This window comes from Nakaseomyces bracarensis (genome assembly GCF_045282275.1).
Source record: "Nakaseomyces bracarensis strain CBM3 chromosome Unknown Scaff3_0, whole genome shotgun sequence".
NCBI classification, from domain to species: Eukaryota; Fungi; Ascomycota; class Saccharomycetes; order Saccharomycetales; family Saccharomycetaceae; genus Nakaseomyces; species Nakaseomyces bracarensis.
Genome location: NW_027263962.1, coordinates 300275 through 326026, shown reverse-complemented (window position 1 = coordinate 326026; position 25752 = coordinate 300275). Strand labels below are relative to the sequence as shown.

The window sequence follows — 25752 nt, the reverse complement described above, 5'->3', positions numbered from 1 at the left end:
GTGTTTACATTGATGATCTTTTATATAAACATGCATTAGTTATTGGTCGTGCTTTTAGCGCGGGTGTGTGAGTTTACTCTAAGTTTCCTATTAAAGTTCTCCAGGTAACGTTTTTTCCTAATATCATCATCTCCAATTAAAGACTTGGTGGGAGAAGATCCAAGACTATTATAGGGATGAATGGATAGTTTCCCAGATAGATTATTCTCTTCCTTATTCAAGCAATATATAACCTCTCTTGCGGTTTCTGCAGCTTCTTCGCATAGATTTAAAATATCCTCATAGTTTCTGTGGGCTTCATGGAAGGATCTTCTTTTTGCATCTCTTGTTTTCCTGTCCATCAGTAATTCATTTTCCCTGAATATTGTTTTCCTTTGACCATACTTCATTATCTTAGGTCTTTCTTGGGCCCGATAGTTAAATGGTTTTTGGGTTATATTATTCCCTTTAATTTTATCGTTTTTGCCATTATTAGTGTTATTATTGTCTTCATTTTCATCATCATCATCATCATCTAATACTATAACTTCAACGATCTTATCACCAACTTTTTCAAATACAGAGTCTTGCCTTTTGGGTATGTTGGATATATTAGGATTCTTTGTTTCTCGTGAGTCTATAGGTACTAAAGGATATCTTTTCTTTTGTTGAATTTCTTCATCCTGTGAAGGTTGATTATTATCAACATCATAATTCGATGGGTTCGAGGTTAGAGCGGTATCTCTAGAATTTTTGGAAAATATCGATGTTCTGGATGAAACACTTCCTGAATTTGATTTGACATTAGAGTCCAGTAAACTATCATTTCTCCGAACAGGAAGTTGGTTTCTCACCAGCAGAGATGGTTTATTCCCAATTTGAAGTGGAGTATTAAAAGATGCAAACGAGGTCAAAGGATTAACAATACGATGAGTTTGAATAACTTCATTAACTGATTCTTCTTCTCTGCTACCTTCATCCAATGGATCTGATTCTGAAATATCATGCACACCCACAAATTGGTAGCTATCCTGAGTATCTTCAAATATAGGATGTGATGAAACGCCTATTGGGCTTGCTATTATGGACTCATCAGTAGTTTCTTCATTATCTGTAGCTACAATTTCAATTTTGGGGATTTTATCTATCCCTCTTTGATCCTCTAAAATATTAGATGTAGATAATGTTGGGGATTTTGGTCTAAGAGGAGATCTCTGAGGGACAGCAAAGTCTCTATTACATTCTTTGGGAGGTGTGGAGGTGGCTTCAAACATCATCATATTAGTATCCTCAGCTGTATGAATACTCCGGCTTCTTCTATGCATATGCGACTTTGGATTACTTATACTTTCTCTCATCAATTTTTGTCTCCTTTGTTCAAATTGCGGATTTGTTGGCGATTGATCGACTTTTAAGAAGTCACCACTACTATCTATTCTAGGTTGTATGTTTGGGATTACGATGTTTCCTTCGTTTGTATCATTAGTTGCTGGGAATTTGAAAGTATTGTCCATATTATCTATCCTCCTTATATTCTCTGGGATATAGTCTTGCTTTTCTTGACTGTCATCAAACTGATCAAAGAATTTTAGCGAATTTCTTGAGTGTGTGCTAGCTGGTGTAGCTAACTTCTCTAGGTCCGGTATATCAATTGTCTTTGATGGAGTCGCTAGAATCTTCAGTGAGGAATTCTGAGGTGGTGAGTTTCTGTTCCTTGGAGGAGTAATAGTTTGTTTTATGAAAGAAGGACTGTTTTGTATTGGAGGCACATTCTTCCTCAAGGTAGGCGAGCCGCTTTGTTTCAGTATCGATGTAGGTTGGTAATCTCTATTAGGTGATTGGTTTACTATCTCATTTGTTCGCAGTTTTGAAGATATTGATTGTGGGGAAACAGTTGAATGTGATCTTCTATGTTGGTTTGATCCTAGTAATTCAGTTTCCTTAGGTGCTTGTATTTCTGGTTTCATCCTATTGAGTCTTAAATTTCTGTTCTGTACTTTCAGATTAACGTTTGCGTCTGCATCAATTCCTAAGAAATGGTCTGTTTCCTGTGGGTTATGTGCGATAGGATCGAAAGATATGTCGTATTTCGCTGATGGAATCGAGTTATCAGATATCTCTTCCTCTTCGGTGGTTGCGTTATTATTAGATGAGAAAGACGAGCTCTCTTCCCCTTCTAAATAGGTACTGTATCCAGAACCATCATATACCACACTATTTCTCCTTTTGTATTTATTCTCTGGTGATAGAAATGGCGGTAGAGATATCTGTGCTGGGATGGGCATTTTATACTTATTTAACGGAGACTCTGAGGACAAGTAAAGGTTCTGAGATTTCTTTGTTGGTGTCGCGAGGTGTAAAGGCGATACCTGGCTGAAACTGAGCGATGGATCATTGTCATCGTTGTTATTACTGCTGTTATAGTCCTGGTAAGAGTGCATCGTCTCCACGATAATGGATTGTAGGGACTTCGACCTAGCGTGTCCCGGCCTCTTCATTACTCTGTCATTCGGTATATCTATGTTCGCATCCATCGATTTGGTTTTCCTATGCAGATGGTACCTCCATATATCCTCGGGGACGTCGATCATAACTTTGCTCTGCATATCTACTAGATGACCTCGCCTTGCCATAGTCTCTTCCTCCGACTTCTGTACCAAATCGGGAGTCTCCTCTACAACAGAGGAGACCTCAGGGTACACTTCCTCATCAAACTCAGGAATAGAAAACCGCACCTGCGGTTCCACTTTACCCATTTAGTTTTTTTTATTATGACAGCCCTTTTTTGATTGTTTACTATGATAGTCCTTTTGATTGTTTACTATGATAGTCCTTTTGATTGTTTGTTATGCTAGACCACACAATGGAGTTTTATTATTATTACAAAAAAAAAAATAATGATTGAATTATGTATAGAGTTGTTGTTTTTTTCTTTTCAGTGTATTAAAGATCTAAATTAAAGTTATATTGAATTTCAAAACATTTCAAATATTTATTCCAACTCCCACAATTAACAGAGATAATACTTCATGAGAATAATATTATATCTTAACCTACATCGAAATAACTGTAAACAAAAAAACAAAGACCCAATTAGGCAATTTGTTTATATTTTTTTTTCGTATAGCTCTGTCCTAATTAGGAAATCAGTAAATACTTAAAATAAAAAAAAAATTAATAGCAGTATACCATTACCCGGACTGGGGACTTGATCGTAAGGCTGAAGCAACATCAGATGACTAGTCGTATATTATGATCAAATGCTGGGAGATACCGTATAGAACTATATATGCTCACATGATATTCCGGGTAATGTTACTATCCGGGTAACAATATTTGTCGTTTGGGTTATTTTTTTGTTTTTCCAAAGCAAAACAACCAAAAAAATGCCAATTTAATCGGAAATACATCAATATCGTTATTAATAGGCGTGTCGTTATAGTTTGTAGGATTGCTAGATATAATAGCTTAGAACTCTATTAAAGTAGAATTATAACTCAAAAACTTACTGAAGTAGATATTAATACGAAAAAAAGAAAAAAGAGAGAGACAAGAAAAAGATGAGTAACGAAGATTACGGGTACGATTACGATTATTTGTTCAAGATTGTGTTGATTGGTGATTCTGGTGTTGGTAAGTCGAATCTGTTGTCGAGGTTCACTACAAATGAGTTCAATATTGACTCTAAGTCTACTATTGGTGTAGAGTTTGCCACTAGGACAGTTGATGTGGATGGTAAGAAGATTAAGGCGCAGATTTGGGATACTGCGGGCCAGGAGAGGTACCGTGCCATCACTTCGGCATACTATCGTGGTGCTGTTGGTGCGCTCATTGTATATGATATTAGTAAGTCTAGCAGTTATGAGAACTGTCACCACTGGCTTTCTGAACTGAGGGAGAACGCTGATGATAATGTGGCTGTAGGGCTGATTGGTAACAAGTCTGATTTGGCACATTTGCGTGCTGTGCCCACCGAGGAGGCAAGACAGTTTGCAGCTGAGAACCAGCTATTGTTCACAGAGACGTCTGCTCTAAACAGTGAGAACGTTGACCTGGCGTTTAAAGAACTCATCACAGCTATCCACCAGAAAGTGAGCAAGCACCAAGTAGAACTGAGTAACGCAAATAAAGCTAGCGGGCCTAACGGGCCTACTATTAGTCTGACTCCAGCTCCAAATGAGAAGAAGAAGAGTAGTTCTAACAACTGTTGTTAAAAGAAAAGTCAGAAATATTACTAATTCTCAATAAGAATAATATAGCCTTTATTCTTAAAATACATGCAATACCAATAAATTTGATATACTAGAGATATAATAAAAAAAAAAACAGAGAAATAAGAAAAAAAATATAACGATACTATGTCAATATTGTTTGAACTTTTTAATGCATTTTACTTCTTTCATCTCAAGAGGAATTAAAAATAAATACTAAAATAAAAAGAAAAAAATAGAAAGAATCACTTTTAAATAAATATATATATAACTATTTCAACCCAGAAATTAATGTACAAAATACAACAGCAAGAGTCAGCAAATGCTAATACTAACTTTTTTTTAGACATATATTAGCATTATATATATATATATATTACACCCTTATTTTTATTATTATTATTACAAGAACTACTCGTTGAAATCACCGTCATCTTCTTCTTCTTCTTCCTTTGGCTGTTCGTCCAATTCCTTGGCTGTCTTCTTGTAGTCAATGATCTTCCCACGCGTCCTTCTGCCGGTCGTTATGATATTGGAAGTGTCAATTTCTGCTAGGTCGTCCTCTTCCTCATCTTCATTTACTAGACGATCCAATTTAGCATCATCAACTTCGCTCTCTGAGTCGCTATCCCTAGCCACAGCCGCACCATTGGCTTCCACAGTAGAGGCTGTCTCTTCAACTTTGTTCTTCTTTTTATTCTTCTCAGAAGCAGCCACCTCTGCATCGTAATCGTCATAGTTCCTTCTCCGTCTCTTCTTCTTCTCCACTGGAGCCGCAACTGCAGCTTCAGCTGGTGCTTCAACTGGTGCTGTTGTTTCCTCCACCTTGTTAACCTTCTCTTCAACCATTAATTAGTATTTCTAGCTATTTTAGTAGTACTCTTACTAGTGATTTGGGAGCAAATTCAGAAATTCATTGAAAACACCTTTAAAATTGAAATTTCTTAAGAAACCAAAATTTTTGAAAAATTTCAAAAAAATCATAAATTTTTAAAAATCAACTAAAGGTTACAAATGGGACTTAGAAGCATAGAACTAATACTGGAAAAGACTTAAACTATTCGATATAAGCAATTTTCAGAAAGGAGGTATATTGGGTAATGTCGGTTCAGGTGAAACACAATAGTAGGCTAGCGGACTTGATAAATTACAAGCTACGGGTTGTAGCACAGGACGGTAGGGTGTATGTTGGGGAGTTGCTGGCGTTTGATAAACATATGAATGTTGTTTTAGGAGACTGTGTAGAGGAGTGTGTGCTGAGGCGAGAACTCGATGCTGCTAGGAAGAGTGTGACTAGTGTGGATAAGGCTGATTTAAAGGTAAAGAAACGTGTACTGGGGCTAGTGATATTAAGAGGTGAACAGATACTGACCACTCTGATAGAAGATAGACCGCAACAGACGAAGAAAGAGCGTCTAGTGGCCGAGGCTAAGGAGAAGAAACAACTTAAGAAACAGAAAAACCAAAGGAAAAAAGGTACTACTGAAGGTAAAATATCAAAACCTTCAGAAGCTACTAGGTATAACGGTAAAGCTCCTAGGGCTATGGGAACTACGAGACCTTCACAACCCGTTAAGAAGTTCCAACCCCCACCAGGATTCAAGAGAAAGTAGAAAACAAATTCATTAAATTGCAGTAACATTTTAATTGTATATAGATGCATTTCGTTTCGTTAAGTGAACAAGCATATATCATGATATAAAAAAAATGGTACAATGATTTTTATATCACAAAAGCTAAAATAATACATCTTTTTTTCAGCTACAACGTTATTTTTGAATTATACTTACCTTGCTATATATATATAAGTAATACTTCTGATATTATATATTATCAAATGTTTAACATTTCAGATCATATAGCTGTGGTCTAAGAGATATTTAAAATAAGTGCAAAGAATGGTGTCTTATACAGTGGTCCCTAGCAAAATATTTTTACGTTTTGGTCACCTTTCCAATCACCATCTGTTCATTATACTAGCAAATATATAAAAAAAGATCACGTGTTAACTATGAATTGATGAATGCACCATACTGGGAACTGATATTGCAGATTCTTTGGTTCAATTGAGAGAGTGAACTGAAAATTAATTCATGTTACACACTAGTATTACATTTTTTGAAGATTATTACAGTTTTCTATGCTAATTTGCCTTTATCATTCACTCCGAACAAAATAACTTTCCTTCATCGTTTAGGATAAACGAGCTACCACAGGAACATTATTACAACCAGGTATTGTTAATTGTAAGCTTTGCAATTATTATATCACCCCTCTTTTTCATATCTATATAATATAAATAATAGTCATAAGCTGAATCCATTGGAATATTTAATGAATTTCTGTTAGCTCAGTGTACAGGTTGTATCGAGTGCAAATAATGAAATATTATATCACGTATTTCATTTAATATAAGTGAGGGGTGTATTATAAAATTAAACGAATGCTCTTGCATTAAGTTCACAGCAGCGAATTGCTAAAAAAAGAAGAATAAAGTAAGTTTGAGCTTCACTATAACGTAGCCGTAATCAATTCCGAAATGATATAATAGCAATAGAATTTATGTATAACTCCGTCATATACAACTGATTATATGTACATATTACATAGACATTCTACCCCTCTTTATGTTATGGTACCTCCGAATTGTGATCCTTCTTGTTAGTCTAATGCTAAATAGAAGTAATAAATTAGAGATTTTATACCCACGATCAGCCGTAGTTCTGAGCTTATGAAAGAAAAATACTACTTTGTCTAGCACGTCATAATTGCATATACAAGTCAATGGCTGACATCATGGACATATTAAAAAGGTTGCCTGTCAATCCACTAGATTTATTTGACTTGATAAAGCTTCAAAAATGGAGGTTAGAAGCGAAAAGTCAAAAGTATGTATCGCAAAGTCCCATTTTTTGTTATTTTCTTTCTTTCTTTTCGATAACCTTATGACACATAGAACATTCATAGAACTCATGTCTATACTCATAGAACAGAGGCAGATGTTACCGTCGGATTCGAAAAGCTATAAAACAATTATTTGCGGGCTTTTTTCCTAGCAGAATCCTCACACTATGTTTTCACAGCTGAAAGGAAAGAATTGACAAAATGGCTTTTTTCTTTTACATCCTGTCAAAAACTTCGTATAAACCGTGGTTGCAACCGGAACAACTATATTACTCGGTCTTTCTTTGCTCCTTCGTGCTTACTTAACAGAAACAAAATCATTTTTATGATTACTAAAAAGTAACAAATTATCGTAGGCAAATACCTAGTGAACTGTAGATAGTTATTATTCTATCTCTCTATAAATAATTTGAAGTTCTTTTCTTTTTTTAGGGTATTTTTCAATAGTTTCTTACTTTTTATGCTACGCAACCGTGGGAAGAGGTAGGACAAACTCAATTGATAACTATACCCAAAGATTATCTCATCGAGTTCCCACAGTTTTATCTCTCATTGATATAAGGACTTACATGTAATCATAGGCAAGGCAAACTAAACAATGCAAAATCTAAAGCATCGGAAAAACTATCCAATAAAGGAAAATTTGCATCTCAGAATATTGGCAGCACCGGAAAAACTCATTTTTATTTTTACAACACTCAGTATACTGCGGGGTTTTATTAGAGACGATTGGAAGAAGCACGCCATTCCTAATAATCTTCGCGCGGAAAAATCAGGAAGATCTTTGTTAGACTAAAATATTCGCCCCACTTTATTTGGATGAGAGTTATAATATCTCCTGGGGTATTCCAGTTAGCATCCTCCCCCACCCACCATAAACTTCTTTTCCGGAAATATATGTTGGCACTTGACAAACTTTCGGTCAATTTTTTACAAATTCATAATATCTTACTTATTTTATCTTATTTTATTTAGTTCTAGTAAGAAACTTCACATGAGAACCCACAGTTTAAATCTCTTCTCCCCACAGGTTCTTGTAACTAACTCTTTCTTTTTTCTATTATAATCTCTTTACTTATCGTGAATCTAACGCTTATGCCTACGTAGTTTCTCTAATAAGACGAATTGAATTCTTCTTGTACAATTCAATTGGAATTTCTTGGTATGTTTATAATAATATTATTTTTTCTTTGTGAGCATTGTCTTAGAATACAAGAGAGCTACTTTTCATACTAATGCTCCCTGCCCTATCATTTCCTGTGTTTTGTTGTTATTTTTATTTTTTATTTTTTTAATTTGGTATCAGATACATCATAGTTAGTGGGGGGAGGGAAGGGCTATCGAGGAAGTCTGACATAATGTTTCTTTTTATCAAAATTTACTAGAGTAAATATTATTATTCAGAAATAACATACATTTCAGCTAGAGATTATTTTTTTTGTCTAAAAAAATTTCAATTACTCCTAATTGTGCAAAAAAAAGAAAGTAGTCAATTTAAAATTCTAACTTAACAGGAAAATTAGACAAATTTTTTTTAAGGATGCGATTTATTTCACATTGTGTGATGAGGTACACTATCACATCTCCGTAGTCTTGCATGCAAAATTTGTCCAATGATCAAATCGAAAAATTTATATCATTGAAAAATTAAAGGAAATGAATTGATCACAATGGAGTAACAAAAAGGAAAGTTTTCTTTATGAAAGCAAATGGAAGAGAAGATAAGTCCATTAAGAAAAAAACCTCTCCATTTTTCTTTCGGTTTCTCTTTTTTATTTTATTTTTTTAGTTATATATCTAAGGCATCAAAGACAAAATTTACGCACCATTATTTTTTAATTCCTGATTCAGCTGAATCCCATTTAGCCTTTAATATCACGACTAAAATATATTTTTGAATCAGGATAACAGAAAAAAAAACAATATCAACTTACTTTGATCTGGTCTTTAAGGTTCTCCACGTTATCATATAATTAATTCTATTATTGCATAAATAATATTTGACAAAAGAAAAAATTGAATCAAAATTAAAAGAAAAATTATCAATAATAACAGTAACAGATTTTTATTAAGTTCACTCTTATCAATTATCACCTAATTTTTAATGTATTACTAGGGAGTACTAAATTTGGATTTTTTTTTGAGGATATTATTATATCTAAACTTGAATATATTCTTATCAGAAGTGAAAATCCATATTCCAAAGATTGATTTTTATTGTTATTCTATATCCATCGATTATCATTTGTATTAAATTTATCTTTTCTTTTTTCTCTGTCTCAATTGCTATCTATTTTGAATTTTTTACTATCCAAGAAGGAATTTATCACCTATTATTTAAATTATGTTCGGTAAAATAAAAAATCAAGATTCATTCCCTCCAGATAATTTTAAGAGACCGTTCAGATGTGAGGTATGTAGCCGTGGGTTCCACAGGCTGGAACATAAGAAGCGTCATTTTAGGACACATACAGGAGAAAAGCCTCATAAATGCACATATCCTTCATGTCCCAAAAGTTTTAGTAGAGCCGATGAGCTCAAAAGGCATAGCCGAACCCACACAAGTAATAAACTACAATCATTGAAGGATAAAAAGAAAACAGCGAAAAGACAACCTTCAGTCGTTCCAGAATATAAAGTGATAGAGGGGAAAGTAATGAACCCTATTAGCTCTAATATATCACCTTCAACTACTACATTTCAAGTATCAGAAAATAAATTCCTTTCGGTATCCAGTAATCCTGTAAGCTCTTCTACTACTCTGGTGGATGCACCAGGAACTAATTACAGTAGCAGGGACTGGCAAACACCAATGGTACAGCCACAATCCACAAAAAAGATAATGCTACCACCACTTACCGCGCCAGCCACGGCACTAGCGAGTAGATCAGCGTCTTACGGCAACCTTAGCACTATTACGCTGAACACAGGTTGGAGTAACAATAACAGCACCTCAAATCTTACAGGCTACACAACTCCTCTAATTAGTAGCGGTCCATCATTCGGGGCACAACTTAACAACAGCATAGGTGAAACTCATTCTGAACTCAGCTCACCCGTATCTCCTACTTACCTAGAGAAGCGATATTCAAAGCTAGTGATGACTGCAATACATAAATTGACGCCAGATGCCACGACGCACTCAAATCACGAACAACCGTTGTCGTCGTCCAGCAGTGTAGTTTCTACGACCTCTTTAGCACAAGACATCTCGCTACTGGAACAACATAGACCTAAAGAAGATAGAGTGGTTCTACCTCCGGTACGCGATATATTGAGGGATTTTATAGACAATAATGACTAATGAATCAAGTAATAATACTACTAATACTATACATAGATGTAAAAAATCGACATCACTATTAACGTTCAAATCTAATGAATATCAATTCGCTACAAAACACATGACTACAAAAGTCACTATTAACGTTTATTAGTTTTTTTTTTGTTTCGCCCAGTTTAGGTAATTGCAGGAGGTAAGGGGAAAGTGGAGTAGAATTTTTTTTTTATTTTTTTTTATTTTTTTTATTTTTTTTTTTGGGTATTTCTCATTTTTTTTTTTGTTGTGATTTCTAACATCCTCAAGTTCTTTTTAATTAGTAAAAAAATCATTAATATGACATGGCAATGTTTGATAAAGTTTCAAATATTTTCGAATAATAACATGAGAAATAATCATTAGCGGGTAGAAGTTATGAATTAAATTGAATTGATCAACTTGCTCCCCTCGCCTATACCCTCTCTCTCTTCACACTGAGAGAAGACCCCCCCTCATCCCAGTTTCAAGAATCGTCGATCATCTTTTTGAACCCTAACATGACCTAAAAAAAAAAAAGGGTATATAATCCTATACCTAACAAGCCCTAGCACGACAAGCCCTAGCACGACAAGCCCTATACCTAACAAGCCCTATACCTAACAAGCCCTAACGCAACAAACCCTAGAACGACAAGCCCTAAACCTATACTGTCGAAAAGACCCTAAAAAATACCCTTAAGACGCCTCAGCCCTTTTCCGAGAGACAGTTTAGAAAGAAGGAACGCCTCCCGGTATAGAGGGGCATTTGAAGAGAAAGAGAAATGGAGCAGGGTTTTCTTAGAATGATTACGAAGAAGGTTTTTTTCTTCCTATAACCCCCTATGTTATAGTTCACGAACTAGATAACCTCGCAGAAATTATCTTCTTTCTTTAGAAGGTTTTTTGTTGCGGGTGTTTTGTTCGTGTGATATAACAATAAAAAAAAGGAAGGAAACAAAAATGATAATAACCGAAAAAAAAGAGTGCTGGACACAGAAACTAACGTAGAAGATAAAAAAAGACAACAAAAAAAACAGAAAAACAAAAATAAAAGAACAGATATACCGATACACGAGATACAAATGCCGTACGAATTAAAAAAAGAGCATAGAGAGAGAGAGAGAGAGAGAGAGGGACCTGTTCTGGTAGAGAGTTTTCTACGGCGTATGTTTTGAAAACGTCGCAGAAAGAAAGAGAAAAAATTTTTTTTTTTTTTTTTTTGGGACTGTTCTTGGGAAATGAAAGGAAGAGAAATAAAAATATTTTTTTTATATAAATAGCAGTGATGATGAAAATTGTGGTTTTTTTTTTTTTGGGGACCTCTCATGGGACGAGCTTTTTTAAAAAAAAAATTTTTTTCTTTGGTAACGCTTTCCCCTTTTTTTTCTTTCTTTTTTTTCTCTAACTGAATTTAAAGATTTTTCCATTTTGGGTAATTTGGTTCTATACTTAATTCAACCCTCCAAAACATAGCCAATAGACTAATAAAATAGAAAACAATATTTCCTGGGTGGCGAAAAAAGAAAATAATTTATTTTATATTTATTTTATTTGGGATTATAAAGAGAATATAGAGAAAGAACAAACAAACAAATGACTGATACTATGAATGTAGAGTTACCACCTAGTCCTCCAGTACATGAGGAAATGAATAATAAGAGGAGTTATGATATGATAGATGATCACGAGAGTGAAAGTAAGAAGTTGAAGATGGAAGATGAAGATTCTAGTGCTACACCTACTTCTCAGATCGATAGTGATAATAATAATACCAACAAGGAAGATGAAGAGGTGAAAGAAGAGGAAAATAAAGAAGAGGAAAATAAAGAAGAGGTGAAAGAAGAAGAGGTAGATAAAGAAGAGGTGAAAGAAGAAGAGGAAAATAAAGATAAAGATAAAGAGGAGTCAGAACATACTGGTAGTAAGACTGTTCTAGTCGATACTTCTAATATGACACCTGCTCCTGCTCCTCCAGCAGAACCTGATATGGATAACTTACCAGAGAATCCTATTCCTCAACACCAGCAGAGACATGCTCTTATGGCTATAAAGGCCGTAAAGAGATTAAAAGATGCAAGACCATTCCTGGCTCCTGTGGACCCTGTCGCTCTAAACATTCCTCTATACTTCAACTTCATTAAGAGACCAATGGATTTATCTACCATAGAGAGAAAACTAAACGCTAACGCATACGAAACTCCAGAACAGATCCATGATGATTTCAACCTTATGGTAGACAACAGTATTAAGTTTAATGGTGCCTCTGCTGTGATCTCCCAGATGGGTAGAAACATCCAGGCTGCCTTCGAAAAACATATGTTAAACATGCCTGCAAGAGATTTGCCACCTGATGATCCTTTGGTGTCCGGCAAATCCTCTTCAGCTCGTAGCAAGAAGAAGACTACAGAGGAGACTCCCGTAGTTATCAGAAGAGCCACTACGCATAACGGCAGACCAAAGAGAGAAATCCACCCTCCAAAGTCTAAAGATATCTATCCTTACGAGATGAACAGGAAGCCCAAATCTAAGAGACTACAGCAGGCCATGAAATTTTGTCAGACTGTAGTGAAGGAGCTGACAAACAAAAAGTACTCTTCTTTCAACTATCCGTTCTTGGAACCTGTTGACCCTGTTGCCCTAAACTGCCCAACATACTTTGATTACGTCAAGGAGCCTATGGATCTAGGCACTGTTTCAAAGAAGCTAAGCAACTGGGAATACCAATCTTTAGAGGAGTTCGAAAAGGACGTACGATTGATCTTTAAGAACTGTTATGCATTCAATCCTGATGGTACCATTGTTAACATGATGGGTCACCGTCTAGAGGAAGTATTCAACAGTAGATGGGCCGATAGACCATCGTTTTCCGACGTCGAATCCGAAGAAGAGTACTCAGACTATGAGTCCGAAGCTTCTGAAGAATCTGACGCTGAAATCGATGAAACTTCCATCACTAATCCAGCTATACAATACTTAGAAGAGCAATTAGCTAGGATGAAGGTGGAACTACAACAGTTGAAAAAACAAGAGTTGGATAAAATCAGGAAAGAAAGAAGACTTGCTCGCGGAACTAAGAAGACCCGTGGACGTAAAGGTAAGAAGAAGACTACCGGATCTAGGGGTAGAGTGGGCAGAGGCAAGAAGAAGTTTAAGACCGTCGTAACTTATGATATGAAGAAAATTATTACTGAGAACATTAACGACTTGCCTACTGCCAAATTGGAAAAAGTTATCGAGATTATCAAGAAGTCCATGCCAAACTTGGGTGACGATGAAGAAGTTGAACTAGACCTCGATACTCTAGACAACGATACAATTTTAACTCTCTACAACACTTTCTTCAGACAATTCGAGAATACCGGAAATGATGTTGGTACAGAACACCAATCAGTTTCACCAACAAATGGTTTGGGTAGAAGGAAGAAGTCTAAGAACTTGAGCAAGGAAGAACAAAGCAAACAAATTGAAAAGATCAGAAATAAACTCGCTTTTCTGGATGGCGCCTCACCTTCTAGTCAAAATGACTCGCCTGTGACTCCAGCATCTTTCGCTTCTAACATTCAAAACGGTTACAGTTCATCTTCATCAGATGATGACAGTAGCGAAAGTGAGGAAGAGTAGAAAATTAATGACTTATGATTCTGATGTAAATTTTACTTTTTTGTTGTTATTTGTTTTTGTTTTTTTTGTTCACTGATTTCTTTACCCCATTTGCATTTCATTATAGGACCAAAAAATGATGAATGGTTTAATTGCCATTGAATTTTTGGTAATATAATGAAAACGCTAACCTTTTTACTTTTATTTCACTTCACTTCTCATGTCAATATTGATTCCGATAATTTTTTAATTTAAAAAAATAGGCAATACCATGGGTATTTCTTATTTGAGAGCAGGGCTTTAATTATCGAATTTTTTCCATCCTTGTTTTTTTTTTTTTTTTTTTTTAGCACTAGAGATAAAAAAAAAACCGCATATTATATTTATAATTGTGAATTCCACGATTAAAAACTCAAGAAAAAAAAATAATAATAAAAAAATAGGTATGTGATTAATAGAGAAACATAGCACACCATCACACTATTTTTTTCTTATATTATAATTTTTTTTTTTGTTCCTAATTTTTATTTTTGTTTCTTCTTTTTGCTAAGTGCGAAGTAAATTTAAGTCATATAATACATAATAGCAAGCGCACCCCGCCAACACATTATCATAGTAGCATATATTCATTTACTTCCTCTCCCAATAAGATATCTAATAGATGTTGTAATAGTATGATAATTTTTCCATGATTTTTGATATATTTCACGTCTTCTTTTCATTCGAGAAGGTAGTTGTCAGATGTCAGGTTATTAAGTAGCATCGTTTATTAGACCTATTCTAGAAGGGATTTTCTTTGGTGGGGAGTTAATAAAAATTTTTTTAACCAACATATTTGTGTCTTTCTTCTTAATCTTAGCAGCAAACGTTCATAGGATCACCTATTCATATCCAAGAGGAATGAGAATTAACAAATAACAAAAGTGTCCCTTTTTGATTCTTAATCCAATGTCATCACATCACCATATAGGGAAGACAGATCATCCAATAAAATTAATAAATGATCTGATCTGTTAGTTTCTAACTTCTGAATAAATAAAAATAAAGTAATGCTAAATAAAATAATTAAAAGATTGAATTTATAAATAATAAAAGAAAAAATTTTTCCCTCATACTTTCGCAAATAATTTAAATTGATTTCAAAATAGCAAATAAATTAATATCAAAGAAAGAAAAAAAAAAGCAGTAACAAAAAAAAAAAATCAAACTTAAATTGCCTTAAAATACGTATATGACGACTTAATTACATGTGATTTCATAACTGAGAATGAGCACTGAGTGAGTTGGTTAGTGGAAGGGCCCATGACAACTACATCAAGAAGGGGTTTGCTAAGAGTTCAAAGGATATGACTATCTGTAAGTCAATTGAAATTGTGAGAGGTGAGGTAATTATAACATTTGGACCTTAACGTTGAAGAAAAGAAAGAATGGCTGATATCGAAGATGCCTGTCTTAGGTTGAGGGAGAAGATCAATTCTGGGTCTTATAGCGAAGAATTTGAGAACTTGCGAGCTTCTGATGTGGTGGAGAAGCCATTGAACGATGATGAGGTGGATGAAGAGTTGAAAGAGCGGTTTTTGAAGCCTAGCAATGTGTTTTCTTGGGAGTTATTGGATATTGTGCAAACACCACCTAATATGAATTTCTTGGATACAGCAGGCTTAGATAGACGAGACACGTATGATTACAAGAATTTCATTCAGATACCGGAACCTACAAGCAGAACTTCTTACTTCTTTAAGAGGAAAGGCCTTGACGGTAAGATTTTTGACCATAAGATTCAAGTGTCCCTGAAGGATATTGCAGCTGCTAATTCATCGAACTCTCTATCATTGAACAGAAGCATCAATTTCCACGGTAACACGATCCGGGGCTCAACTGCCCAGCTACCGTTCACCCCTGGTGGTATTGTAATGGATGCTGTTAAGGGTAGTGATGGTGTACAGGACTCTACTGGAGTGTCCACAATGGGTGTTGCCACTAAACTGCTACACAAGGATGAACAAGGATTATTTGATATCCCAGAAGGGCTTGAAAGAGGTATCATTCCAAAATTGCAGGCGGAAGTAGCTATAAAAGAGGGCAATAACGACGAAGAAGTTGAGGATATGTCACATCTAAATGAAATTGATAATGAGATTAATGTTCAGAGGCAATTCCAGGATAACTTGCTAAAGGACGAGGAAGATATTGAGGAGCAGACTTCTAGCATTCTTAATAAAGGTAAAGAACAACATGATCCAAGCCTAGACAATATTGATGACCTACTTCCAATGGGTATTGACTTTGGTAGATCGATAATTAATAGTAACAAGGGCTTCAAGAAGAAAGAATGGGCACATGTGGTTGATCTTAATCATAAAATCGAGAACTTCGATGAGTTAGTGCCAAATCCTGCTAGGACATGGCCTTTTGAACTGGATACTTTTCAGAAGGAGGCCATATATCATTTAGAGCAAAGTGACTCCGTATTCGTGGCTGCACACACTTCTGCTGGTAAAACAGTTGTAGCTGAATATGCTATCGCGATGTCCAAGAGAAACATGACAAAAACTATTTATACATCCCCAATTAAAGCCCTTTCAAACCAGAAGTTTAGAGATTTCAAGGAGACATTCGAGGATGTTGATATAGGTCTTATCACTGGTGATGTACAGATCAACCCTGAGGCTAACTGTTTAATTATGACAACCGAGATTTTAAGGTCTATGCTTTATAGGGGTGCAGATTTAATTAGAGATGTTGAATTTGTTATATTTGATGAAGTTCATTATGTGAATGACCAAGATCGTGGTGTTGTTTGGGAGGAAGTGATTATTATGCTGCCTCAACATGTTAAGTTTATTTTATTGTCAGCAACTGTGCCAAATACTTACGAATTTGCCAATTGGATAGGAAGAACAAAGCAAAAAAATATATATGTCATTTCAACACCTAAAAGACCTGTTCCTTTGGAAATAAACATATGGGCTAAGAATGAACTAATTCCTGTCATTAATGAAAGAAGAGAATTTTCTGATGCCAATTTTAGGAAACATAAAACTTTACTTGAAGGCCAACCTGCCAAGGGAGGTGATCAAAAACAATCTAACCAGAAGGGTGGAACAAATAATCGCGGTGGCTCCAGAGGAGGCAGAGGTGGGTCTCGTGGTGGGTCTCGTGGTGGAGCTCGTGGTGGGTCTCGTGGAGCAGGTGCAATTGGCTCTAACAAACGTCAATTCTTTAGAAGAAGTGGTCCTAACAAAAAAACTTGGTCAAATTTAATTGACTATTTGAGAAAAAAGGAACTTCTCCCTATGGTAGTTTTTGTATTCAGTAAGAAAAGATGCGAAGAGTATGCTGATTGGTTGGAAGGTGTCAATTTCTGTAATTCGAAAGAAAGATCACAAATTCATATGTTTATTGAAAAATCTATTACTAGATTAAGAAAGGAAGATCGTGAGCTTCCTCAAATTTTAAAAATCAGATCTTTGCTGGAGCGTGGTATAGCAGTACATCACGGTGGTTTGCTTCCAATTGTAAAGGAATTAATTGAGATTCTATTCTCAAAAGGTTTTATCAAGGTTTTATTCGCGACCGAAACATTTGCTATGGGTTTGAACTTACCAACTAGAACTGTAGTTTTTAGTGAAATTCAAAAACATGACGGTAATGGTTTGAGAGATCTCACTCCTGGGGAGTTCACCCAAATGGCAGGAAGAGCCGGCCGTAGAGGTTTAGATACCATTGGTACAGTGATTATTATGGCATATACAGACCCGTTACAAATCGCATCATTTAAAGAAGTCACATTAGGAGTACCTACTAAATTAGAATCTCGTTTTAGGTTGACTTATAATATGATCTTGAACTTATTGAGGATTGAAGCTCTGAAGGTTGAGGAGATGATCAAGTATTCATTTAGTGAGAATAGTAAACAAACTTTACAACCTGAACAGGAGAAGAAAATAGAAAGCCTAAAGAAAAAGATGGACGATATTAAAGTTTTTGATGATTGTCAATATTGCTGTGAGGGGTCAGAGAAATTGCTAGACTTGGTTATTCGTTATAAAGAAACAACCTCAATTATGATGTCTGAATTAGCTAAAACAGATGTTGTTCTAAGAACTTTGAAGGTGGGAAGATTAGTTGTCTACCGTGATGCCAAAGAATCCTTGAAATTAGGGTTTATCTTTAGATTAAATATCAGAGAGAAACAAGCAATCGTCTTTTGCTTTACAACTCCTAATGACTTATCCGAAGGCAAACCAAATCATTTACCTTATTTTGCTAATATGCCAAGATACATTTTAAAGAATTTTAGTAGATTCAAGGCTGCACCATATTTTGCTGAAACCATCTCCATCGAGAGTATCGAACTAACTACAGCTTATAGCGTTAGAACTTCATTAAATGAATTAACAAAGGGCGATGAATCATCTTTATCACATTTTGAAAGTGAAGTCAATATGTTGTTAAGAATATCGAAAAACTTCAAAGAATCTGAGGCAGAGAAAAAAGCTAATATTAAGGTTCATCAGAGCGCTCTCGAAAGGAAGAATATTATCCAAGAAATTGAAGCATTACCTGCATTAAAGTGTCCTAAACTTGCTGAACATTTTGCTCCTCTCTATGAAAAATTTATGGTTGAAAAAGAGATTAAGCAATTATATCATTTGATGTCGGATCAAAATTTGAACCTTCTGCCAGACTACGAGAAAAGATTAGCTGTTCTATATAAAACTGGATTCATTAATCAAAATCACAACGTTTTATTGAAAGGTAGAGTTGCTTGTGAGATTAACTCTGGTTATGAATTGGTACTGACGGAGTTGATCTTAGATAACTTCTTGGGCAATTTCGAACCAGAAGAAATAGTTGCACTTCTATCTGTTTTTGTCTATGAGGGTAGGACAAAAGAAGAAGAATCTCCAGTGGTGACCCCAAGATTAGCTAAAGGTAAACAAAGAATAGAAGAAATTTACAGTAAAATGCTACAAGTATATGAGGAAGAGCAAATCCCATTAACAAAGGAAGAAGCTGAATTCTTGGAAAGGAAGAGGTTTGCCTTAATGAACGTTGTATACGAGTGGGCTAGAGGCATGTCTTTCAAAGAAATTATGGAAATCAGCCCCGAAGCCGAAGGAACTGTTGTTAGAGTCATTACATGGTTGGACGAAATATGTAGAGAAGTTAAAACTGCTTCCATCATCATTGGTAATACCAATCTACATTTGAAAATGACAAGAGCTCAAGAATTGATCAAAAGAGACATCGTCTTTGCTGCAAGTTTATATCTATGATGTTCAAACTATATATTATATACCTAGTTACTAATCCATAGATAATTGCATTTTATTTATGCCTTTGTCATTCCATGAAATGTCTGTTCTATAAAAGCTCGAAAATTTTTTTTGCAAAAAATTTAAGAACCGATGAGATTAGCTCATCGGACTAGTTTTATAGAAATATTTGATTCGAGTAAATCATTAAACATTGATTGACGACAATTCAAAGTAGTACGACATCAACGCATCTGTATTTAAATAATGGCTCCAAAAGCTGCTTCTTCTGGCTCTAAGAAAAAGTCTAGTGGTAGCTCTGATGAGGTCAAACAGCCAAAATTCAAGCTGCCAGCTGAATTTATCACCAGGCCACTAAATATAAACTCTAATAATGAAAAAGAAACATGTAATATTATTGTTCATCCAAAAGTGTTAAGTGCTTTAGATATTTCAAGTGGATCAATATGTATGGTATCAAAATTTGGTGAAAATGGTATCGCAGTTGTTGCCAAGGCAGGAAATGAAGATACTCTGCCTGTGGATGTAATCTTGCTCTCAACGGCTTTTAGGTCCATTGCCAATATCATATTAGGTGACCGTGTTGAAATCCATAAAATTAACCAACAACCAAGTTATGCGAATACAGTTCGTATTGGGTCCCTGCAAGGACTTGATTTGAGTGGGACAGATATCCAAAAGAAAGTAGAGAAACTATTAGATAATTGTGGTATCATTATGCCTGGTTTGATACTCAAAGGGTGTTTATCAGATGAAGAAAAACAAATTGATTTGATTGTGACAGATATAACTGACAATGACCTACCGGATATCAAGCAGCTGTCATTAAATTCCGAGGAAAGCAGTATTCCACTATTTTTAACACCTCCTGCTATTTTCAAGAAAGGTTCAACTATAATAAAATATACTGAGGACACTAAAATATCGAAGAAGTATTCATTACCAGAACCTATCTCATACAACTCAGTTGGTGGTTTAAATAAAGAAATCGAATTGTTAAAAAAAACTGTTGATCTGCCTCTATATCATCCAGAAATTTTTACTGATTTCGGAATTTCTGCTCCAAAAGGTATTCTAATGCATGGTCCTCCAGGTACTGGTAAAACGATGTTGCTAAGATGTGTAGCAAATGCATCCAACGCTCACGTTCTTTCAATTAATGGACCTTCAATTGTCTCCAAATATCTTGGTGAAACTGAATCAAAACTACGAGAAATTTTTAATGAGGCAAAAAAATATCAACCTTCTATTATTTTTATAGATGAAATTGATTCAATTGCACCTAACAGAGCAAATGATGACTCTGGCGAAGTGGAAAGCCGTGTTGTAGCAACACTCCTGACGTTGATGGATGGAACTAGTTCTACAGGTAGAATCGCTGTTATAGCAGCTACAAATAGGCCAAATTCAGTAGATCCGGCATTAAGAAGACCTGGAAGGTTCGACCAGGAGGTTGAAATAGGCATCCCAGATGTCGATGACCGATTTGATATCTTATTAAAACAGTTCGAAAAAATTTCTTCCGACAAGCACACTTTAACCGAAGAACAAATAAAGGTAATCGCCTCCAAGACACATGGTTATGTTGGTGCTGATCTAACTGCATTATGTAGGGAATCTGTGATGAAAGCAATTCAAAAAGAGTTAGATATCGATGCTAATCAGGACCTTTCAAATTTGAAGGTGTCTTACGAAGACGTCGAACTCGCTATGTTAGAGATACGACCAAGTGCTATGCGTGAAATCTTTTTAGAAATGCCCAAGGTGTACTGGTCTGATATTGGTGGTCAAGAAGACCTGAAAAGAAAAATGAAGGAAATGATTCAATTGCCTCTAGAGGCTGCAGAGACATTTGCTAGGCTTGGCATATCGGCACCCAAAGGTATTCTATTATATGGACCTCCGGGCTGTTCAAAGACGTTGACTGCAAAGGCGTTGGCGACTGAATCAGGTGTGAATTTTTTGGCGGTAAAGGGTCCTGAGATTTTCAATAAATACGTCGGTGAGTCAGAAAGAGCAATCAGAGAAATCTTTAGGAAAGCACGCGCTGCCTCTCCTAGTATTATATTTTTTGATGAAATTGATGCTCTTTCGCCAAGTAGAGAATCTGGATCGTCTACATCTGCAGCAAGCCATGTTTTGACATCGTTACTAAACGAAATAGATGGTGTGGAAGAACTAAATGGGGTTGTTATTGTTGCGGCTACCAACAGACCTGATGAAATTGATCCAGCATTACTAAGACCTGGTAGATTAGATAGACATGTATATGTCTCTCCACCCGATTTTAATGCAAGACTAGCAATCCTTAGAAAATGCACCAAGGACTTCAACCTTTCCGACTCTGAATCCCTTCTAAGCGATCTAGCTGAAAGAACTGATGGATGTTCAGGTGCAGAAGTGGTCCTACTCTGTCAAGAAGCTGGTCTTGCAGCAATTATGGAGAATCTAGAAACTTCCAATGTAAGTGTTGAACATTTTGAGACCGCTCTTAAAGGAATCTCTAGATGCATTACTCCAGAAATGTTGGAGTATTATTCAGAATTTGCATCAAGAAGTGGTATTGCTGCATAGTACACAATAATCACATATATTATAGAATGCATATAAAAGTATATTAGTACTATTACGTAGATAACATAATCAATATAGACTTAATACATTTCAATAATCAATCACGTGAATCACAATCTTCTATTCGTAAATTACGATTTGGGAGCCAAGGGTAATTTAATTGATGTATTAGAGAGTGCCATATCAGTTTGATCTACATCTAGATAATTATATCTCAAGAGGTAAAGAATAAGGCAAAAAATAGTCTGAACCACAATTGTACAGAACAGATAACTAGCCGTGACAACACATGTCGCACAATTGGAATACTAGGAAACTGCAACGAACTGTGCTTGGCAGATTTTATGAGTCCCTTAATAACATAACCAGTAATGATACTGTATTGGTAGTTCATACTAGCATACTTAAGTATCTGAATGCGTTGGTACCGTTCTCTGAATTAGTTAAGAAGACGCCTGTTAAAAAGATCATTCTATTGGATCAGCAAGTTATTAGTGATGTTAGAAATGTGATGTCCTCCATGCCGGAAATGGAGTTTATCTTCTTAATAGATTTAAGGTCACAATTGTCCCTACCACAGTTATTACCCAGGGTCCTTCGAGATATAAAGATACCTTTTGTGTCGATACTGTATACTACATGGCCTACAGAAATATCCAACCATTTGACTAAAGAGAAGGACGAAAACAATAATTCGAAGGTTTCTGGGGTAAATTTACCACATCTGATAGAGTCTCAATTAGAATTCTGCCCAGATATTCGTCTGTACAGCTGGGAAGTTTACCCAATTCCTACTATCGACGAAGATGTGCTAATATTAGATATGCTATTCGATCAAGACTCGAATGATAACCTCTTTTCCCCAACAATGAAGTCATTAGAAAATGCGTCCAGGGATATACTCATTGATAATTTATCGAATTGTCTTGAAGGACTAATAAACATTAACGATACAATAGTTACAAATGTTGTTACAATCGGAAGGGAAGCTCAAATACTTGGCAATGTATTAAAAGACAGATTAGATAAACACACTGATGATAAAAAAGAATTTATTAAAGAAGGACTTTATGGTGATAAGTTCTCTAGTGGTCTCGAAACTGATTTGATTATTCTCGATAGAGCTGCAGATCCAATAACGCCGCTTTTGACCCAATTAACCTATGCTGGTATAATAGATGATTTTTACAATAACTGTACTGATGTTCATATTGGATCGGACCACTATAAACTAGATTATGATACGGATATTTTCTGGGATGAGATGAAATTCTCCAATTTTGGTACAATTGGACCGAAACTAAATCAATCTGCAAAGGATCTGCAAAATAAATATGATGCCAGGCATAAAGCTGAAAGTTTGGGTGAAATAAAAAGCTTTGTTGACTCTTTAGCTTCCTTGCAGGAAAGACAAGCCCAATTAAAAACCCACACTACAATTTCGACAAAAATACTCAGTGAGGTTGAGAATAACAATAATATCCAGTTCAATAGAATTATAGAGATTGAGCAGGATATCTTAGCAGACAATCTTGACTATCAATCTAGTTTCGAGACTATTTTAGATTTAATATATGAGGGCGATCTTACTTTTAATGCAATTACCAGATTACTCTGTCTACTATCAATTTGCAAAAATGGATTGAAAGAAAAACATTATTCGATTTTCAAGAAAGAACTCATCGACAGGTTTGGGATAGAGGTGTTATTTGAGTTGGAAAGATTGACAGACATAGGCACTTTTATAACTAAGACCATATTCACAAAACTGAAAAAGCAATCATCCGATAATAAGAGAAATCACCATGGAAGAAATAGCTGCAACGATATATCAAAAGAGTATCGAAATATATCAAAATGGTTTGATACACTACCCATTAATGAGAATGAACCATCTTCTTTAGAGAGGGATGGACCAAAGGATGCCGATTTTGCATATGGTGGTCTAGTCCCTCTGAGTACCAGATTAATACAATCTCTTTATGATAGAACAATTTTATCGCGGACTTATAATGTTCAACAACCGTTCATCAAATCAAGGAAGCCCAGTATCGTAAAGATGGAAGACCTAATATCACAAGTATTTGGAAGTAATAGCTACATCAAACAAGAAATCTGGGTCCCTGAGCCTAAACCTAGCAAGAATGCTCCAAAATCCATCAAGAGACAAAATGATAAATCAACCTCACCCGACATCGTATTAATTGTTTTCATTGGCGGCGTTACTATTGGTGAAATAGCAACTTTGAAATACCTGAAGTCAGCACTAAAGCAAAAAGCAGTTAACAAACGATTTATAGTCATTTCTGACGGAATAATAAATGGGAAACGCCTAATAGAAGACAAGGGCATAAGTACAGACAACTTAAACTCCAAACCAATTTAACTTCAATAATCTATACCGCTTAAATATAAGGTTGCTTTTATTATCGTCTATTATCTCTGTAGCACAAATGTACATAAGAATCTGTACGGTGGTGAATTCTCACTCAAACAAAGATATAATATCAAAATTAACGAAAGAGTCTCGTGATCTTATAGTAACCCGGATCAGATAACTGACCAATCATATTCTAAAATTATCCTCTCTACGAGATTTTTTACAGAGCATATGCAAGAAAGCCTCTCTCTAGAAAGACGTACGAATTATATTCCCAGTACAGGCATATTTAGGATGTCTTCACAGGCAGTATTATTTGGGTGATTATCATAACAGTAGCGACTAGTCTCTGTTTATTTCAAAACTTGCTCTTTTCTCTTTTGTACGGGGATTATGGCTATGTTGTTTATCCAATCCGCGTTATTCCTTTGTTCATACTCTCTCTCGGATGAATCGGTTAAATAAAAATGAATTTTGTTAAAAGCTCTATGAATATTCTTAGCCAGTTGCAAGTAACGATGTGCTGCATTTACTACGTCCCCTCGAAATTTTATCGTAGTGTACCATTTTCACTAGTTTTTTTTTTTCTTCCCCTTCACTTTTTTCCCTTATGGTAGTGTCTACCATGGTGGACCAATCCTTGCTCATTGTTCTTTAGCCCAATCTCTTGCTTAAAGGATATTTAAATAATATAGGAACTCATGTTTACTTTTTTTTTCTTTCCTCTTCACTCATATTTATAGCTTTTCCATAGCATCCAACGTAATTTTTTATATTTGCTCATTTATAAACTTCTTTAATTGAGTATAGGTATTACAACAAAGAAAAACCATTTTTAATTTTGGACAAAAGACTAATTGAAACTCAAATATCTTCATCTCACGATACAAAAATCAACAGAAAAGTTTTAATCAAACGAAAACATATAATAGAATAAAAATGATCAACCAACAATTAGTAAGACTATCCACAAGAAGAGCCTTCTCTGCCTCATCCATAGCACGTGCACACTTTAAAGAAGGTGTTTACACTAATCTACCTTTCAAGATCCATAACAGAAAGATTCCATATGCTATTGTACACTTTGGTTTCTTCACCGTCGGTTTTGCAGTGCCATTTATTGCTTGTTACGTCCAAATGAAGAAGTCTGGTCAAATCTAAGGGAAGTCATTTATGGACTACTATTTTGAGCAGCAAAATAAACAAACAAACAACTATACTTAATTAACCAATATCATTAGGAGCCATAAAATTGTGGTAATACAGTTCATATAGATGGGTTGAGCTGTGCAAACTGCCATTCGAACGAAGCAAGAATAAAGTGAATTTAAAACTCGATTTATATACTTTCCGTCTGTCTCCTCTTTTTTTTTCTATCTATAAATATACTATTTTGACAAAACATTTATATTCCATTAATAAATTCAAATAATACTACTCGTGTCAGAAGTAGATATTACCTTTTTCTTTTATTATTTGATACAATTCGTATTGTTCCTTCATATATACATCTTTTTCCACAATT

At 35.2% G+C, this 25752-nt stretch overlaps 10 protein-coding genes across 10 annotated transcripts; 8 read left to right on the top strand and 2 right to left on the bottom strand.

The window, feature by feature from the left end:
* Positions 1-35: 35 nt before the first annotated feature.
* On the bottom strand, positions 36-2735 carry FIR1 (Fir1p; the record flags this gene model as incomplete). Its single annotated transcript, XM_071050633.1, has 1 exon — positions 36-2735. The coding sequence occupies one exon, from the start codon at positions 2733-2735 to the stop codon at positions 36-38; it is 2700 nt and encodes an 899-aa protein (XP_070908423.1).
* An 804-nt stretch (positions 2736-3539) lies between these two features.
* Positions 3540-4193, top strand: YPT31 (Rab family GTPase YPT31; the record flags this gene model as incomplete). The annotated part of the gene is made up of 1 exon (XM_071050632.1): positions 3540-4193. The coding sequence occupies one exon, from the start codon at positions 3540-3542 to the stop codon at positions 4191-4193; it is 654 nt and encodes a 217-aa protein (XP_070908422.1).
* A 408-nt stretch (positions 4194-4601) lies between these two features.
* On the bottom strand, positions 4602-5039 carry CHZ1 (Chz1p; the record flags this gene model as incomplete). The annotated part of the gene is made up of 1 exon (XM_071050631.1): positions 4602-5039. The coding sequence occupies one exon, from the start codon at positions 5037-5039 to the stop codon at positions 4602-4604; it is 438 nt and encodes a 145-aa protein (XP_070908421.1).
* A 251-nt stretch (positions 5040-5290) lies between these two features.
* SMB1 (mRNA splicing protein SMB1) lies at positions 5291-5803 on the top strand (the record flags this gene model as incomplete). Its single annotated transcript, XM_071050630.1, has 1 exon — positions 5291-5803. One exon carries the CDS (start codon positions 5291-5293, stop codon positions 5801-5803), a length of 513 nt encoding a protein of 170 aa, XP_070908420.1.
* Positions 5804-9438: 3635 nt separating this feature from the next.
* On the top strand, positions 9439-10398 carry MIG3 (Mig3p; the record flags this gene model as incomplete). The annotated part of the gene is made up of 1 exon (XM_071050629.1): positions 9439-10398. The coding sequence occupies one exon, from the start codon at positions 9439-9441 to the stop codon at positions 10396-10398; it is 960 nt and encodes a 319-aa protein (XP_070908419.1).
* Positions 10399-11984: 1586 nt separating this feature from the next.
* Positions 11985-14012, top strand: BDF1 (chromatin-binding protein BDF1; the record flags this gene model as incomplete). The annotated part of the gene is made up of 1 exon (XM_071050628.1): positions 11985-14012. One exon carries the CDS (start codon positions 11985-11987, stop codon positions 14010-14012), a length of 2028 nt encoding a protein of 675 aa, XP_070908418.1.
* A 1406-nt stretch (positions 14013-15418) lies between these two features.
* SKI2 (SKI complex RNA helicase subunit SKI2) lies at positions 15419-19273 on the top strand (the record flags this gene model as incomplete). Its single annotated transcript, XM_071050627.1, has 1 exon — positions 15419-19273. One exon carries the CDS (start codon positions 15419-15421, stop codon positions 19271-19273), a length of 3855 nt encoding a protein of 1284 aa, XP_070908417.1.
* Positions 19274-19519: 246 nt separating this feature from the next.
* AFG2 (AAA family ATPase AFG2) lies at positions 19520-21847 on the top strand (the record flags this gene model as incomplete). The annotated part of the gene is made up of 1 exon (XM_071050626.1): positions 19520-21847. The coding sequence occupies one exon, from the start codon at positions 19520-19522 to the stop codon at positions 21845-21847; it is 2328 nt and encodes a 775-aa protein (XP_070908416.1).
* A 289-nt stretch (positions 21848-22136) lies between these two features.
* Positions 22137-24233, top strand: VPS33 (tethering complex ATP-binding subunit VPS33; the record flags this gene model as incomplete). Its single annotated transcript, XM_071050625.1, has 1 exon — positions 22137-24233. The coding sequence occupies one exon, from the start codon at positions 22137-22139 to the stop codon at positions 24231-24233; it is 2097 nt and encodes a 698-aa protein (XP_070908415.1).
* Positions 24234-25166: 933 nt separating this feature from the next.
* On the top strand, positions 25167-25388 carry COX8 (cytochrome c oxidase subunit VIII; the record flags this gene model as incomplete). Its single annotated transcript, XM_071050624.1, has 1 exon — positions 25167-25388. One exon carries the CDS (start codon positions 25167-25169, stop codon positions 25386-25388), a length of 222 nt encoding a protein of 73 aa, XP_070908414.1.
* Between the last annotated feature and the right edge of the window lie 364 nt (positions 25389-25752).